This window comes from Syngnathus scovelli, chromosome 3 (genome assembly GCF_024217435.2).
Source record: "Syngnathus scovelli strain Florida chromosome 3, RoL_Ssco_1.2, whole genome shotgun sequence".
Classification (NCBI taxonomy): Eukaryota; Metazoa; Chordata; class Actinopteri; order Syngnathiformes; family Syngnathidae; genus Syngnathus; species Syngnathus scovelli.
In genome coordinates, this window is record NC_090849.1 from 24,419,337 (window position 1) to 24,436,762 (window position 17,426).

General features: G+C 47.3%; 2 protein-coding genes across 7 annotated transcripts; both read left to right on the top strand.

Moving 5' to 3' along the window:
• Positions 1 to 127: 127 nt before the first annotated feature.
• On the top strand, positions 128 to 6,746 carry si:dkey-32e23.4 (dynamin-1-like protein). Of its 4 annotated transcripts, none has more exons than XM_049762805.1 (18): positions 128 to 300; positions 729 to 857; positions 987 to 1,128; positions 1,342 to 1,380; positions 1,562 to 1,608; positions 1,701 to 1,772; positions 1,890 to 1,976; positions 2,038 to 2,200; positions 2,273 to 2,393; positions 2,462 to 2,800; positions 2,942 to 3,062; positions 3,140 to 3,295; positions 3,443 to 3,532; positions 3,603 to 3,701; positions 3,764 to 3,880; positions 4,139 to 4,248; positions 4,314 to 4,473; positions 4,549 to 6,746. In XM_049762805.1, exons 2-18 carry the CDS (start codon positions 756 to 758, stop codon positions 4,603 to 4,605), a joined length of 2,022 nt encoding a protein of 673 aa, XP_049618762.1. In that variant the 5' UTR covers positions 128 to 300; positions 729 to 755; the 3' UTR covers positions 4,606 to 6,746. The 4 variants fall into 4 exon arrangements, with proteins under 4 accessions (XP_049618762.1, XP_049618763.1, XP_049618761.1 ...); XM_049762806.1 differs by having other exon boundaries at positions 746 to 857; XM_049762804.1 differs by having other exon boundaries at positions 129 to 300; positions 712 to 857.
• Positions 6,747 to 6,852: 106 nt separating this feature from the next.
• disp3 (dispatched RND transporter family member 3) lies at positions 6,853 to 16,396 on the top strand. Of its 3 annotated transcripts, none has more exons than XM_068650178.1 (24): positions 6,853 to 7,142; positions 7,302 to 7,673; positions 7,745 to 7,851; positions 9,580 to 9,697; positions 9,803 to 10,601; positions 10,659 to 10,878; positions 10,947 to 11,083; positions 11,305 to 11,439; positions 11,558 to 11,718; positions 11,790 to 11,929; positions 12,246 to 12,337; positions 12,408 to 12,572; positions 12,754 to 12,915; positions 12,994 to 13,146; positions 13,225 to 13,361; positions 13,442 to 13,611; positions 13,717 to 13,847; positions 13,910 to 14,094; positions 14,174 to 14,300; positions 14,397 to 14,542; positions 14,613 to 14,772; positions 14,835 to 14,948; positions 15,022 to 15,194; positions 15,350 to 16,396. In XM_068650178.1, exons 5-24 carry the CDS (start codon positions 9,812 to 9,814, stop codon positions 15,674 to 15,676), a joined length of 3,825 nt encoding a protein of 1,274 aa, XP_068506279.1. In that variant the 5' UTR covers positions 6,853 to 7,142; positions 7,302 to 7,673; positions 7,745 to 7,851; positions 9,580 to 9,697; positions 9,803 to 9,811; the 3' UTR covers positions 15,677 to 16,396. The 3 variants fall into 3 exon arrangements, with proteins under 3 accessions (XP_068506279.1, XP_049618759.1, XP_049618760.1); XM_049762802.1 differs by having other exon boundaries at positions 7,302 to 7,432; positions 7,544 to 7,851; XM_049762803.2 differs by having other exon boundaries at positions 7,302 to 7,851; positions 14,397 to 14,512.
• Positions 16,397 to 17,426: the final 1,030 nt, after the last annotated feature.

The following is a 17,426-nucleotide window of genomic DNA, read 5'->3' on the forward strand; positions in this document are numbered from 1 at the left end:
TTTCGGTATCCTCTTGTATGTTTACAAAGCTGCTAAACTCATGGAAAGGTTGACAAAGCACGTTCGGAGGCGGGGCTTCAGTGGCCCACCAACCAATCAGCCGACACCTACGCCTGTCCCGTATTTATCGACCAATCAGATTAACCGTGGGAGCCGCCCATAGGATGTCAACTGGATCACCGCTTGAATGACGATTTGGACCATAAAACGAATAAATTGACCCTCTGTGTGTGTTATTCCTACAAACTATGACGGATAAACACGTCGGGTGACACGGATATCGACGTCGTACGCCGCTAGGTGAGAGACTATCTCGTTTTCTTACGGCTGCTTACCACAATGCGAGCACAACCTACTTCCTGCATCCAGTTCTAGCTGGCTAACGTTAGCCGATATTAATAGGCGCCCCGTCGGCCTTATTCTGATGCCGTTTATCGTCAAATTGCGATGACGTATTGGGTCAGTGTGAGTATTTGTAACACAGTTCGTCAACAACGTCGTAGAAAATATAAACATGTAGCGGTGTTTGGTCAGGCGCGCGCGCGCGCGTGTGTGTGTGTGTGTGTGTGTGTGCTGCAGGGCTGCTGAGCATTCTCATCAGCACCACTCCTCCTCCCTTTTGGTCCCATAAATGTGTTCCCTATACTTATTCCGTCCGCACTGTGATTCAACAAGCTCACTCGTGCGCCTTTTGATGGTTTCTGACTCCAGCTTGACTTCCAACTCAGTGAATCCCCTCTGCTAGTGGAAGCACAATGGAGACTTTGATTCCCACCATCAACCGCTTGCAAGAGGTTTTCCTCACAGTCGGCGCAGAGATCATTCATCTGCCTCAAATCGTCGTGGTGGGATCTCAGGTGAGACCCTATTAGGCAGTATGAAAGCTGAATTTTTCGTGCAGCTCTGTCGGGTGATGACAAAACTGAAGTAATGTTTCAATGAGTGGTGCAAGTGTCACTGTACTATGTTTGTGTGTTTCCTAACAGAGTAGCGGGAAGAGCTCAGTGCTGGAGAGTCTGGTTGGACGTGATTTCCTACCCCGAGGCTCGGGGATCGTCACCAGACGACCGCTGGTGCTGCAGCTTGTCAACGTCGCGCCTCTGGAGGAGCGACTGAAGACTGAAAATGGTGTGTAGCTTTGTAACCGTAAAGCAGATGAATTAAGCGCAAGGTCAGAAATACACTTGACAAATGTTCAATCATCTATTTTTAGATTAGGCTGCTGCTTGGAGTAATTTTTCGCTTGTTACGTCATAGTTGCTCACTATTAGATCTTTCTTTTAAAGCTTTCATTCTTGTGTACTAACACTTTCTTTTTCTCCCCCCCATAATACTTTCCAGGAAATGGGGTTAAACAAACTACACAAAACAACTACCCAGGTCTCGTCAAATTCCTCTGTGCATGTTTTCTTCCTTGTTAGCATTTGGTACATTGCCTCTCCATTTGCTCTTGTGGTGATAGAATTGCACCATCATGTACATATGTGAAAGTCTTTGAACACAAATGTGACTGCTTGTTTTGTCTCGATTGCAAACAAATCATTTACATTTGTCTGCTTAGCTGTCAAAGCTGAAGAATGGGGCACCTTCCTGCACTGCAAGAATCAGGTTGGCTGACCATAAAACCATGTGCTGTGCGCCGAATGTTCTCTATCTTCTTTTAATCTTTTCCTTATGTTACTATTTGTGTGTTTAAAAAGGTTTTTACAGATTTTGGGGAAATTCGTCAGGAAATCGAGGCGGAGACTGAACGATCTTCAGGCAACAACAAGGTAAGGAGGAAGCTCCGTCACGCTGTTTGGGTTTTTTGTTGTTGATTGAAGCTGTTCACTCACTAATGGCTAGTGATTTTTTTTTTTTTTTGTTATGCTTTCTTCCGTGTCCAACAGGGAATCACTCCCGAACCCATCCATTTGAAGATCTTCTCCCCCAAAGTCCTCAATCTGACCCTTGTTGACTTGCCCGGCATCACAAAGGTAAAGTCGCGCGTTTGGGCATTGACGTCCAAACTTGATTAACTCCTGACCGTGGCCTCAGGTTCCAGTTGGGGATCAGCCCGAGGATATCGAAGCCCAAGTGCAGCAGATGATCTTGTCCTTCATCTCCAATCCCAACTCCCTCATCCTCTCCGTGTCCCCCGCCAACTCCGACTTGGCTACCTCGGACGCTCTGAAATTGGCCCGTGAGGTCGATCCAGATGGTGAGATAGTATTTGAAACTCAGCGGCCACTCCCGTTCTTTGACTCACAGGTTGCATTCTTTTGTCCATCAGGTCGACGGACTCTTCTCGTGGTGAGCAAGCTGGATTTGATGGACGCGGGGACAGACGCTCTGGAGGTACTTCTCGGTCGAGTCATTCCGGTCAGGCTCGGGATCATCGGGGTGGTTAACAGGTTGGCGCTAACGACGAGCCCGGTTGACCCCGACGATCGGCCGTTAATTCTCCATTTGCCGCTGGTAGGAGCCAGCACGACATCAACACTCAGAAGAGCCTGGGGGACAGCGTGAAGGACGAGCAGGCCTTCCTGCAGCGTCACTACCCGTCGCTGGCGTCCCGTGCCGGCGCTCGCTACCTGGCCAAAACGCTCAGCAGGCTTCTCATGCACCACATCCGAGACTGCCTGCCGGACCTCAAGACCCGCGTGACGGTTCTCAGCACCCAGTACCAGTCGCGTCTCAACAGCTACGGCCAGCCGGTGGAGGACCACAGCGCCACTCTGCTGCAGATTGTCACCAAGTTCGCCAGCGATTACTGCAACACCATCGAGGGGACGGCGCGTTATATCCAAACCTCGGAGCTGTGAGCAAAGTCTTCTCTTTGCATGATCCGATGCGAATGCCGGTGACTTAAAATCGAGTTTCATGCGGCCTAAACGTGGCTTTCTGATCGATACTGATCGTTTTGGACTTGACTTGTAAGCTGAATGTGCCTCCCTTGCAGCTGCGGCGGCGCTCGCATCTGTTACATCTTCCACGAAACCTTCGGTCGCACTCTGCAGTCCATCGACCCTCTGGGAGGACTGACAGAATTCGACGTCCTCACCGCCATCCGCAATGCTACCGTACGTTCCTTCTAACTTTTCTACGCCGCTCACCGTAAATGGAGGGCTTGGTGATAGGGCGTTTATTTGCCCTTCAGGGTCCGCGCCCGGCACTTTTTGTGCCGGAGGTGTCCTTTGAGTTGCTGGTGAAGCGTCAAATCAAACGTCTGGAAGAGCCCAGTCTGCGTTGTGTGGAGCTGGTCCACGAAGAGCTGCAGAGGATCATCCAGCACTGCTCGTCTTTCAGCACGCAAGTATGGAAAGGAGGCTTTCGCTCTGGGATCCTCGTTTATTTTTTTCTTTTCTCACACTGACGTAATAGCGGTATGGAACAAAAAAACATTTTGTGGTGGCATGTGATTTGCTCTCCTGTAATTGAGTTTGTTTCTGATGTTTGCCAGGAGCTTCTGAGATTCCCCAAACTGCACGATTCCATTGTGGAAGTCGTGACGGGATTACTGAGGAAGCGCCTGCCAATTGCCAATGAAATGGTAGGCCTCCTTTTAGTTGTATTAAAAATTCACACGAGCGTCTTTTAAACGACTTGTGCTCTTTTTCCAGGTGCATAATTTAGTAGCAATAGAGCTGGCCTACATCAACACAAAGCATCCGGACTTCACGGACGCGGCGCAGGTCTCGGCATCCGTCAACAGTCAGCAGGTAGTTGATGGCGTCGTCGCAATGTGGTCAAAGTGTTCCGCCTGACTTCCTGTGGCCATTAGGCAGACGGCCTGGATGCAACCAAGCGCTGGAAGAATGACAAGGTGGCAGAGGACAAAGCTCCGACTGCGGGCTTTGGCAGCCCCAGTAAAGGGCAGCCCATTAACCTGCTTGACACAGTGAGTGATGGCAAACATTTTGCTCAGCAGTTACCCCAAAGTTGGGGGATTAGACGACTTTGCACCTCCAAGAGGCAGTTTCCGTTTTTAAATTCAAAACAAATGGATGTAGTTTCATCATTTAACGTTGTCTACCGCCATCTAGTGGCCAAGTGGCTGTAGTTCAATTTGGACTCACTTTTCTTAGCAAAAACAAAAAGAAAAAATCGAGCAAGTATTAAGGTACCGTGGTATGGTGTTGACTGTCTTCTCCTCAAGACCGTGCCCGTGCCTCGTAAGTTGAGTTCAAAGGAGCAGAAGGACTGTGAGGTCATCCAGCGACTCATCAAGTCTTACTTCCTCATCGTCCGCAAGACCATCCAAGACAGGTCAGACTAACCTTCTCTGGCATGTTTTGCGAGTCATCTTAACTTTGAGTGTGTGCGTTGCATAGCGTTCCCAAGACCGTCATGCACTTCCTGGTGAACTATGTCAAGGAGCATCTGCAGAGCGAGCTGGTGGGTCAGCTCTATAAACAGACGCTACTCCAGGACCTGCTCATCGAGTCGCAGGACACAGCGCAGCAGAGGACCGAGGTCGCGCAAATGCTGGAGGTAAACCCAACCTCGTCTTTTTTTGTGTTTTTCCTGAAAGAGTTTCATTGAAACTCTCTCGTCGTTCTCTCTCAGGCACTTAAGAAGGCCAATCACATCATCTCTGAGATCAGAGAGACACACCTGTGGTAGCTAAAGGAAGCACACGCTCCTCACTTTCTCGACAACAAGAATAATGATGTACAGTAAGGGAAAGGCAAACACGCTTCTGTTCAAATCTCAGTTTTTCTCTTCACAAAACAAGACCAAGATAAATCATTTCAGAACATTTTGCCACAGTAATGCAACTCAATAAAATGGAATAGTTTTGGGAGCGGAGGTTGCAAAAGTGTGCACACCCTCTCAGACCTGGAAATGTGGCTTTGCTCATTAGTAACCAATCACATCAAGTTACTAAATGGCAGGCGGCACACATCTGTCCATTCAAAGTGCCTCTGATGAAGCCCTGATAAAGTTCAAGTAAGCTTTCGATCCATCCGACCTTGTATGTCACATTGATCGTGAAAAAAAAAGAAGAATGATTTATCTTTGTCTTATTTTTAAAAGAAAAAAAAAACACGATGACCTGACTTTTGAGCAGGGGTGTGTAGACTTTTTATATCCACTGTATGTGTGTGTGATTGTGTGTGTGTGTGTGCGCGCAATTTCTCCTGGACCAATGAACACTTAGCACATTTCGATCCATTGTTGCCCTCAAGCAAAACCTCCAGGGCTCCTCACTCAGGTTCTGCCACGTCACTGTCAATGTGAACAAAGTCTCAGACTCCCTTTATGTCGTTTTGTCATGCCAAGTGTGTCGTACGTGTACATTACATGTGCAATGTTTTAAGTTTTATTTGTCCAGAAATGGCCAACATTTGTTAAGCAGGTGCTGAATCAGCAATTGTGGCTTGCACTCCAGTTTAAATCCACTTGCTGCCATCCGTCTTTCTGACCATAAGAAGAAAATTGATTTTCTAAAATGTTTGCGACGGTGATGTCAAAGCACTATGTTTGTATTAGATCAAGTCATTTGACAGGGCAAGAACGCACAGTGTTAAAGGCGGCTGAGCTTAAAGGCTCTCAACCTATCACATTTTTTTTTCAGGTGAAGAACCTGATTTTGCACAAATATATGGTACATGTTCCCTTTCACTACTGTAATAACAGGTGCATTTTTTTTTTAGACTGAGCTTCAAGAAGTCAGGTTTTATTGATAGGGATCTGTTTTTGCGTCAGATTGAAAAATACCACAAAAAAAACCCGCTTATAAGTACTTGATGCTCAAACTTTAGGCAAGCATGCTACTGATTTATTACGATGTTCAGTTTGAGTGTCATGAGGCAGCTGAAATATAAAGCTCACCTTCCTTGTCACACTTCTAGTAGAGAACCTTGTTGGTGACCTGTGATGCCTCCCAGGGATCAGATACAATCTTCTATGTAGAAATAGTTTCACCCAAAGATCATTTTTAATTTTTTTTTAGAGGGAAGAGACGCTCTTACAACTGAGGAGTCTAATTGTGCTTGTTGGAAACACTCAGCATGCAATCTTATTTCCACATATGCCTGCCGTGTCCCTATAAAAAAAAAAAAAAATGAAACCGAGAATGTAACCTGACACGTTTCCTTGACTACTATGGTATATGTAAATGTTGCTTGTTTAGTCAACCCAAACTGGTCATAAGGATCATTCTTTGCCCGAATGCAAAGTCCTTATATATGTATCATCATGTGTCGCTTTGCATACTTATTAGGCAAGTTCCAAAAAAGTACAATTATGAGGAAAAGGTTGTCATGTTACAAGACGAAAGATTGATCATAAAAAGGCTCATGTTAACAAAAATAACTTGAAAATGTTATACATATCATTATTAAAGTAATAATGATCTCATTTGTAGTTAAAAATATAAGGACTGGTTTTTGTTTTTAATTTTTTGTTCTTTTTAAAAAAAGAAAAAAAACATTCCATGAAAATGATGACCTCTTCCTCGTGATTTCGGCGACTTTGTTCTTTTTCCGTTCTCTGTGGCCCAAAAATGTCTTTGCCCATCTCCAAAGAGACATGTTATTGTTATAGAAGAAATACCTTTAACGGCACCATCGAAGGGCATCATCGTCGATCAAATCGAGGACGTATGCGTTGAGAACGCAACGAGGAGCCGCCACGAACGAATTTTGTATTATTTAAGTGTAAATTATTCACAATGCGTGCACTGCCTCTGAGTTCTTGCCTGCCAATATTTGTCATAAATGTTTTACTCTTGGAGGCCATTAAACTTCAGTGAAGGACAATGGATGGAGTTGGGCAATAATTGATCATTTATGAAGATTTTGACATAAAAATTCAAACAATTTAAATTCTTGCATTTTTCTTGGTATCTACAATTTAAATTCCAAAATTCCACATAATCCATCTTAGCTCAACTACTGTCTTCAAATATTATATCTGGAACACTTTGGCCTACTACGCTACTGTATTTGTCATTTTTTTTTTTTTTTATTATTATCATATGGTGCTTGGTATTAAATGTCTGAGAAGCGCCGATTTAGATGATAAATAACACTACTTGATGTCAAAGTGATCCGCAGGAGTAAAGGCTGAGAAGTGAGCTGATGGATAGTTTGCTTGGTGCGGAGTCATTAATGTTAGATGAGAGGCGCTGCGGGGAAAAGCGGGCCCACTATGAGGTATACACACACACACACACACACACACACACACACACAAAGCACCCACCGTGAAATGAAGCTCTCGCTAATAAACTCTTATTCCACATGATTATGCCAAATTGCTTGCACTTTGTATCCCACTGTAGCCAATCATTCTGATCACCCTTGTTTTTATAGTACGCCCCCATCAACCGTGACCGGACCGGATGATACCATCTCAGCCAAGATACCAGGGGGGGCGGGGGTGCTCCCCTTTAGCATCCTCGTAAAACAACTCATCCTCACACCGTGTAATCAGCTAAATCCGGGTGTAAAACCATGTGAAATCTTTTTTTTTTTGCCATCATCCTCTTTTGTGCACTTGGCAATGTAAGCACAAATTACTGCGTTGGTATGCTCCTTGCCTGCCTTCCACTCAGAACAAAGCACGAGAGAGAGAGAGAGAGAGGAGAGAAGAAATGTCTCACTGACTCTGTCGCCTGGACGACCAGCGGAGAGCAGAAGAGAGCAGTGAGAGACGCCAGTGCAAAAAGCAAAACAAAGGGGAAGGCAAATATTTGCATTGGAGGAGTTTTGGTGTGTATGCTTGATGATTTATGACAATAAGCGGCACCTTTCAGGAGCAGCAGGATGATGATGATACCGCAAAGCGCACATTGCATGTGGACCCAGAAGGCCTGAATGAACCCCCATGAGACCCAGAGACCCTCAGAGACATCAACCTCATGTAAGTCCTGCTTGAGTGAAGCTTTTTGTGACATCTTAAAGAGATTTCGAGATCACCTAACACAAAGCTTTTTAGATGGCAATGACTTGTCCAGAGTGGGCGTAAAATTGATGTGTAAAAGAGTACAAACGGGCGCGAATGAAGGCAGGTAAAGGTCACGAGCGTTTATTTCTTGCAGGCCAGGGCTGACCAAACCATTGTTTTTCTCTAATTGGTTTGTTAAAATGTATTTAGTCATTTTTACGTACAGTGGAGCATCATTCCCCATTGGAGTAAACGGAAATGTTATTAAGACGTCCCAGCAAAGATTTTTTTTTTTTTTTTTTTTTTAATAAATACAAGTACCAACGGGAAATACTACTCACTTGCTCGCTATTTTGTAAACAAATACAGTGCAGCTCAACCTTTAGATTGCCAATGTCGTATTGAGAAATATGCTTTTGGTGGTCTGGCAAACTAATTGAAAACCAACCCATTTATAATGTTTAGCATTGCGTTAGCTTTAAGATAGCAGACATCTGCATATTTGTGGTTTGATTAAATGAATATTTTTCTATTTTTCATAATGGTACTCCGAAAAGCAGTAGCAATCGTTACGGCAATAATATGAAATTGACCAAATTGAGACATTGAAATGTTCTTTTTTCATGTATTTGTCCACTGTACTCTGATTCAAGTCCAGTCCACAGTCCAGGTTGTACTGCTCGCTGCTGGACAAGCACATGAGAAGAAGCGGTATAGAAAATGGATGAAGACCTCATCTAATATGAATGAGAGGCATGATGATTATTTAAATAAACATCAGAGCCACAATGATTTTTTTCCCCAGCCCTCCACACCTGCACAGCTTGTAAATGGACTTTGTTGTGTTGAACAACGCTAAACACAAGGCAAGCGGCCATATTGCTTTGCCTCTCGGTCACATCAAACTGTCTCGCTTTCTAATTTCTTACCACTTTAGAGGCTGCTGGATGTTGCGATGTGAGGAGAACATCAACAGATCACATGATTTCTATGTGCAGATGGCGCAGTGATGCTGTCTTTATTTTTATCTTCCAAATCTTGGCCCATCATTAAGTGCCATTAAATCACACTTAGGCTGATCCCAAATGCACACAGATATCATCTGCCTAATAGCGTCGTTGCATAAATGGGACATTTGGGGAAATGAGATAAAAAAAAAAAAAAAATAGCAAGCACATTGGAATATTTCTTTGAGGCATGTTATTTTTAACTTCGGACAGTAGGTCTAAGTGTTCATTTTAAAAGTTTTAGAATTGGGCACAAAAAGCAAAGGTATTGGCCCTTAACGATTCCAGCGTCCAATTAAGACTCCTAATCTCATTTTAAACACCTCTTTCACATAAGCAGAGAAGCAGATCAATAAGTGCTCAGTGGTCTTGTTGCCACTAAGAATGCAAAAGTGGCTCGTGTTCAAATGGGGCAACACAAAGATGGCAGCCATCAATCCGCTCAATTTTGTCAATAACGAGACAAGTGAGATGATTGAATTTGCCAGCCCGTTGCTCAGACTCTCCCTGCAGGTGATAATGTTTTGGACGAGCCATCAGTGAGGGCAAGAATTCAATCACGCCGTGTGATTAGCATGCTAAAGCAGGACTCGGTACAATACGAAGCGAGACACGACTCACAAAAAGATGCGGATTTTGAGCTCGGACAACTTTGCTGTCGTCTAAGCAAGGAACTGAACGGCAATATTTTCCACAGGTTTTTCAGCCGTGAATGGGCCAATACACAGCATTTGAGAGCAGAGACAACGACTTGATTCTTCATCTTTGTAGCCTCATTTAGAATGAAAGACTGACCTTTTATTCAAATTTGCCAGGTTTGTCAACAACACTCATCTCTCTTTTTTTTTTTTTTTTACATTTTACAACATCCTTGACTTTTTGTATTCGATCTCCTGACTTGAGTTCATTTGTCCTACCAGATATCAAGAATGGACGAGGATGATGAGGAGCTGTTGTTTCACGCAAGCCGGGGAGGAGAGGAGGAAGAGCAGGTGGAAGTGGCGGCAGGTGGAGATTTGAGGCATGGGGTGGTACGAGGGCCCTGGAGGGCCGTGGCCTGGATCTACACGCGGCCCTGGGCCAGCGGGGTGGTCCTCGGAGGGTTTGCCCTCCTTCCTTGCACCTTGTTTGCCTTCATGCTCCTCTACTGCCCGCCTCTGGACATCGACCTCTCCTACAGTGCCTTCGAGGTTCACAGTCACTTCTCCGCCGAGCGGTTCGACGCCCTCGCCATGGCGGTGAAGACCCAGCTCGGCTCCTGGAACAGACGGAGGAGGGACTCGGATGGCGGCGAGGCCGAGGCCCTGCGGGAGCTGCTGATGAAGAAGCTGGGCAGCAACGGGACGCTCCGCAAAGCCTCCGAGACCGCGAAAGGAGATCGAGGGTCGACTCGTCGGAGACGACGCTTGGCTCCCGACTACTACCTCCAGAGTCAGGCGCTGTGGAGAATCGAGTTGGTGTTTGTGGCTCAGGGCGACGGCGAGCGCAACATCTTCACCCCCGAGCGCCTGCGCACCATCCACGAGGTGGAGCGCCTCCTCATGCAGCACCCGCGCTTCCCTCAGTTCTGCTGGAAGCCCATGGAGGCCTTGAGGGACCTCCCGCTGGGGCCGTCGTACTGCTCTCCGCCCAGCTCCCTCCTGTCTTACCTCTACCCCAGCGAGCGAGGAGGAAAGATCTACTACGACGGAATGGGTCCGGATCTGGCTGACATTCAAGGTGAGCGCACTGCGAGATTGAGCGGGAGCGCTGAGTCCACCTGATTTTTCCCTGCAGGTTCGTTGAGTCTGGCCATCACTCACCCTCAGTTCTACTGGTACGTGGATGAGAGCCTCTCCCCCGAGAATCTCTCCTCCTCCCTCCTGCGAAGCGAAATCCACTTCGGCGCCCCTCTTCCGTCTTACTACTCCGTGCAGGACCGAGCCGACGAGCAGAGGAGTCACTTCAAAAACTTTGCGGTGCAGTACGCGGAAATCCTGGCCAAGCAGTCCACCAGGTCAGAAACGGTCCGGTCGTCGGGGTGGTGCTCACGCTGGGCCCTCGTTCCTCTCACGCTGTCTTCAGCCAGGTGAAGGTTCTCTACGGGGGGACGGAGCTGTTTGACCATGAAGTCAGGCACACCTTCAGGAATGATATGATGCTGGCGCTCATCAGTGGAGGCTGCATAACCGTGCTGGTCTACATCCTGACCTCTTTCTCAGGTACTTTTTGGTCCGGCATTGATCTTGTGTCGAGCAGCGTCCATTATTCCAAGTGTGTCCCAGCTGTGCACTAACAGAGCTGCAAACACAGATGAGCTCATTCATAAAAGCACAAGGTCTAACTTGACCACTGGTTTGATATGTTGAACTACCTTTCCCAAGGCCTTTTTCAATTCAATTCAATTCAATTCACACCGGTTGTGTTTCTCTCCCCCGCGTAGCCTTTCTGACCTTCTTCGGCCTGGCCAGCATCGGTCTGAGTTGCCTGATGGCTCTTTTCTTGTACCACGTGGTGTTCGGCGTGAGGTACCTGGGCATTCTCAACGGAGTGGCCGCCTTTGTCATTATCGGAATCGGTACGGGAAGTAAACACAATTGGGGTGAAAGATATCATTTTATATCTATTCTACATTTATTTATAGATATGATTTCAATTTGACATATCTAATTTTCTTTGCTTGCTTTTTTGCCCAGGGGTGGATGACGTGTTTGTGTTCATCAACACCTTCCGACAGGCGGCCCATCTGGGTCATCCGCGCCAGCGTATGGTCTACACCATCAAGACAGCCGGGCGAGCCACGTTCCTCACCTCCTTCACCACGGCGGCCGCCTACGCTGCCAACGCCTTCTCCAAGGTAATCATAGCGCAGCCGTCCAATTTTCCGTCGCGCCTCGCTCGGGAGTCATTTTCCGCTTCTCGCCGCAGATCCCAGCTGTGCACGACTTTGGCCTGTTCATGGCCCTCATCGTCAGCTGCTGCTGGCTTTGGGTTTGCGTGCTGATGCCGGCCGCCTTGTGTATCTGGTCGCGGCGTGTGGAAGCCCACGAGCACGAAGGCTTTCACTGGTGAGGGAATTGTCTTTTGATTCATTAAAAAGCTTGGGTAGTGTGGCGTACGTGCACCTTGGCCACCAGGAGGCAGCGCAGAACATAGAGACATACAGGAAACAGAAGACGCCTCAATGAAGCTGCAAAAATATTTTTTCAAAGAGGATAAAGAATATATGCCTTCAAATATTGTTGTCTAGATTTTTGAAATTACTTTTTTTTTCCAAGCTTTCTATTTACATTGACGGATTTTGGTGTTCTTAATTGCGTGTTGGCATTCGGGAAAAAAAAAAGTCAGCTGTGTATCTCCCTAAATGGCCTCTGCTTTCACAAGCTGCAAATGGTTTGGGGGCCTGTCTTCAATCCACGGCCCTTTGTCGGACGACGATGACGACGTGGCCCTGCTGTCGGTGGAGATGGAGCCAGGTGAGAATATCATCCGGAACGGGCTCGTAAAAGTCCCGCAATTCCCCTTGTGGTCTACGTCTCGGTCCAGATCCCCTCGAGGCTGATGGCGACGCGGGCATTCTTTTCCTGTCACCGGAGACGACGTTGAACCCTGTGGGGCAGCAACACCAAGGTGTGGTCAGCGCAAAACTTCAGTGGGCTCTCACGCGTTGGGTGGTCCAGCCAACTGTGGACAGGAGGAAAACCATTCTAGGTAAGGAAATCACACAGTGAATCGGGCTGGAAATTTCCAAAAACAAGCTACAAATAGTTCATCAAGGTGAAATGGACCACCTATAAAATGTGATGGCTCATCTCAGTGGGAAAATCCTGATAAATAAATCCAAATCTATGTGTGTCCAAATGTGCTCACAGCAAATGTTTTTCTCCCTCAGGCATCTTTCTGGTGCTTTTTCTTGCATCTGCGTGCTGTTGCTGCCTCCTGAAGCCAGCCTCCCACGCCCCCTTGCTCTTCCGCCAGGACACCAACCTTCAGACTCTTCTGGCTCTCAGGAGCAACCTCAGCAGTCAAGGGATCTCCTGCCCCATGTGCTCAGGTGAGGCTGCAGCTGCTGATAGCTACATAGAAACACCCCTAAAAAAAGACTAAAACAATTTTTTTTTTTTTTTTTTAGGTGTGTTCATGGAGAAGCCCCACTTTTTGTACAATCGCAGCTCCTCGTTAACGTTCAGAACATGGACGCACCAGCGGGCCCGCAGCGCAGCGGCGAGCACCTCAACGGCGCCTCTCAACACAGCCGAACAAAACGCAAGCGTCAACCAAAGCGGTAAAGGGAAATTCAAATTTGGAATGAGGAGCAAAAGAATCCATTTCGATGATGACAGCACTCTTTTTATTTTTCTAGGCTTACTACTCACAGTGTTTATATCAAACTTGGAGCTGAGAAGCTCAACCAGAGTTTACCGCTTCTCCCTCAACGCCACGACTCCTTCCCCGTGGACGCTTTGCGGCACGGAGCGCGAGCAGGTGTCTTCGTTTCAGGTCGGCGCACTCAGCGGGGATGCTCGGCGTCTCATCGGCCCTCTCCAGCGTCGTTGAGAACAAACATGTCTTGTATGCAGGCCTTTAGTCGTCCGTGGCGGAATTACACTCGAAGGATGACGGTGTGCGTATCCCACGACTACTACCCGTACCCGAGCTGGATGATCACGTTTGGATCCTGCGACCGGCGCCACAGCTGGATGCCCGAGTTTTCGTTCTACGTGGCGGCGGCGGCGCAACAGCACAGCAGGTCACAAAAATAACACAATCAAAATTGCACTTCTATTTCATTTTGACTTGACATTTTTTGAATTAAAGTTAAAAGTTAAAGTCCCAATGATTGTCACACACACAGGAAACTGCATTTTGCTCAGCACAAACTGAGGCCTCATCCTACTCGAGTGTGTGTGAGCCCGCCCGGCTGCGGCGTCAGCGCCACGCCCGATGGACCCACGCGGGGAACCTTTTACGCTCCTCTTCCCGAAGGTGAGAAGGAGGCGGCGTTGACGTGTGGTGAGATCTTCACGTGATGATTTCTTTCTTGGAAGATTCCACCACTGCGGCGCCAGAAAACACATCCAAGATGTTTGGCTTCAACCCGTGCACAGGCGGCGCCTGCGGCCGACCGGCCGTGCGTCCTCTGGTCGACACGGGCGCCATGGTCTTTGTGGTTTTCGGCATCCTGGGAGTTAATCGAACGCAGCGCGGGGGCAATCACGTTATCGGAGACGTTGTGAGGCTCTCCCGTCCGTCCTAACCGCATGTCAATCAAAAGAATTCCGTCCAATTTGTCTTTGTTTTTCATCCAACAGGGCAACGTCATATTGGATCCGGACTTTGATATTTTCCAAGAAATGGGATACCTGTGCAAGATTTGTAAAGCTGTTAGTGCAAATAAACAACTCGTAAAGCCCGGAGGAGCACAATGTCTGCCCTCAGGTAATTGCCCGCCGGATTCTTTTCCAAAGTCAATTGGAAAAACTCGCAGAGTGTGGTTGGTTACACTGAAGCCCAAACATTGTTTTTTGTAATGAGGTAATAAGCTGTCCAGCGTTCTGCCTCTGCTGCATCCGGACTGTCACGCTCTGCCGGAGCCCAACCTGCTCCCGGGTCAGCTCTCTCACGGAGCGGTGGGAACGCACGCCGGGAAGGTCCGATGGCTCTCCATGGCCTTTGAGTCCGTGAGTCGGTCGCCTTCTCACCTGGGCTTCTTTCCATCGAGCCGCTCGTTCCCGCATCTTTTCGTTCCAGACCACCTACAAGGGCAAGTCGTCTTTCCAGACCTACTCCGACTTCCTCCGGTGGGAGACCTTCATCCAGGAGCAACTCTCTACTCTGCCGCAGTCTTCGGCCTTGAGGCGAGGCTTCCAGACCTGTGAGCACTGGAAGCAGATCTTCATGGAGATCATAAGTACGGACGCACCCGTGACCTGTGCGTGTGCGTGATAAGGAACTTACCCCAGTGTGTTGTAGGTGTTGAGAGCGCCCTCTGGAGTCTGCTTCTGTCCCTGGTTATCTGCGTGGCCGCCGTCTCTGTTTTTACCGCTCATCTTCTTCTACTGCTTCCAGTCCTCCTAACCATCTTGGGTATAGATATTAAGCTTTCAAGATTGAAAGCTCCTCAGGCTTGTTTAGGCCTGAACTATGTTTTTTCTTTCAGGAGTGATCTGCGTGGTGGGCGCCATCATGTACTGGTTGGGCTGGGAGTTGGGAGCTGTGGAGGCCATTTCGCTGTCCATCCTGGTGGGTTCTTCTGTGGATTACTGTCTGCACCTGGTGGAAGGATACATGCTGGCAGGAGAGACGGCACCTTCTCCCGCAGGACTCGGCAACGTAAGCTTCGCCGTCGGTCCTCCATATCCATCTAACGTGTAAAAAAATCACCGTTCCTTAGGCATGGCACATAAAAGTTTGTGAGATGTCTTTGAAGGAAGCTGCAAATGAGGTCCAAATCAGCATGTGGCATTCATGTAGCCTTTTGCTGGCAGGAGACTGCGGCTTGGAGGCAGAGACGCTGCGTGGAGGCAGTCAAGCATGTGGGCGTTGCCATAGTGTCCAGCGCTGTTACCACGGTGATCTCCACCCTCCCCCTCTTCTTCTGTGTCATCGTGCCTTTCGCCAAGTTCGGCCAGATCGTGGCCATCAACACCACCGTGTCCATTTTGTTCACGCTGACGGTGACCGTGGCCACCCTGGCCAGCGCCGCGCCCGTCCACTTCAGCAGGACGCCTGGCGGCGTGCTGAAGGCCGCCGTGGCCGTGCTGGCGCTGGTGAGCGCGGGGGGAGCCGTGTGGTGGGCGGGGGGCCGACGCTGACAAGAACAGATGATCAGTGTTTCTTCTCAAAGTCAATGCGACAGTGGCTTCTAATAATGTTAGTCTCTGCCTTATTTTGGACTTATGCCTACTTGTGATGGTGATACATGGAGGTTTCTTTTTTTGTGTTTGTTTGAGGTCATATTTTGTGTCAAAAGTTTGATAACCGCTGGCACAGAACCACTTCCCCTCACAGGAATACGAGTAGGCACTCACAATGAATGTTAAAGATGTCATATTTAAGTACAAACATCTCATTTGTAGAACAATATGGATCTTTTTTTGATATCACAGTTTTTGTTCCCAACCACTTTCTACTAGAAGAAGAACAACAAAGAAATGAAAATCAAAAAAATTGACATTGAATTTTGACCTTTGACATGACGGACGGACGGACGGACGGACGGATGGATGATCACTGATAATATAATGTAAGAGGTGAAGTGCACAAACATGGAAGGATGGAGAGGAAAGCTAGAGAGATAGAGGAAAAGAAAAAATAATTGATTGCCTGCTTTGGATTGATTCTGCTTGCCGGAAGTGAGAAGAAATGAGATGTATCTGTCCATGAGTGTTTGTGAGTCCCTACATAATCCCTCCCTTGGAACATTTCAAGACACTTCAATGATGTTCAAAATGTTCACAATTTTCTGACTGTTCTATGTAATTGTCTTTTACAAAGAAGCTAAAAAGTTCAAAATAAAGATTTCAAACATTAAATGAGTGTTGTGTGGGCCTAGTATCATAGAAGTAAATAACTAACTATAAAAATATGGAAGAGTCCAGTCACTTGTGCATCTAAGGGTTAAAAACTTCAGTCCTCGGGGGCCGCATTCCAACATGTTTTCTAAGAGTCCCTCGTTAAGTGCAGGTGCGTGAAAACTTTTAGCTCCTTTTGAACGTGAAAGAAGCTAAAACTTTTCACGCAGGTGCGCTTAACGAGGGTCACTTGGAAAACATGTTGGAACGCGGCCCAGAGGACTAGAGCTTGACACCTGTGACCTTTGACCATGATATTTCCCTAATAAAGTGGCCTGTTATTAGGTACACTTGAAAATGGCGGTGTACCTAATGGAGTGTCCGTGTGATTCCCTCGTTAAGTGCAGGTGCGTGAAAACTTTTAGCTCCTTTTGAACGTGAAAGTGGCTAAAAGTTTTCACGCACCTGCGCTTAACGAGGGTCACTTGGAAAACATGTTGGAACGTGGCCCCGAGGACTAGAGCTTAACACCTGACCTTTGACCATGATATTTCCCTAATAAAGTGGCCTGTTATTAGGTACACTTGAAAATGGCGGTGTACCTAATGGAGTGTCCGTGTGAATCCCTCGTTAAGTGCAGGTGCGTGAAAACTTTTAGCTCTTTTTGAACGTGAACGTGGCTAAAAGTTTTCACGCACCTGCGCTTAACGAGGGTCACTTGGAAAACATGTTGGAACGCGGCCCAGAGGACTAGAGCTTGACACCTGTGACCTTTGACCATGATATTTCCCTAATAAAGTGGCCTGTTATTAGGTACACTTGAAAATGGCGGTGTACCTAATGGAGTGTCCGTGTGATTCCCTCGTTAAGTGCAGGTGCGTGAAAACTTTTAGCTCTTTTTGAACGTGAAAGTGGCTAAAAGTTTTCACGCACCTGCGCTTAACGAGGGTCACTTGGAAAACATGTTGGAACGTGGCCCCGAGGACTAGAGCTTAACACCTGACCTTTGACCATGATATTTCCCTAATAAAGTGGCCTGTTATTAGGTACA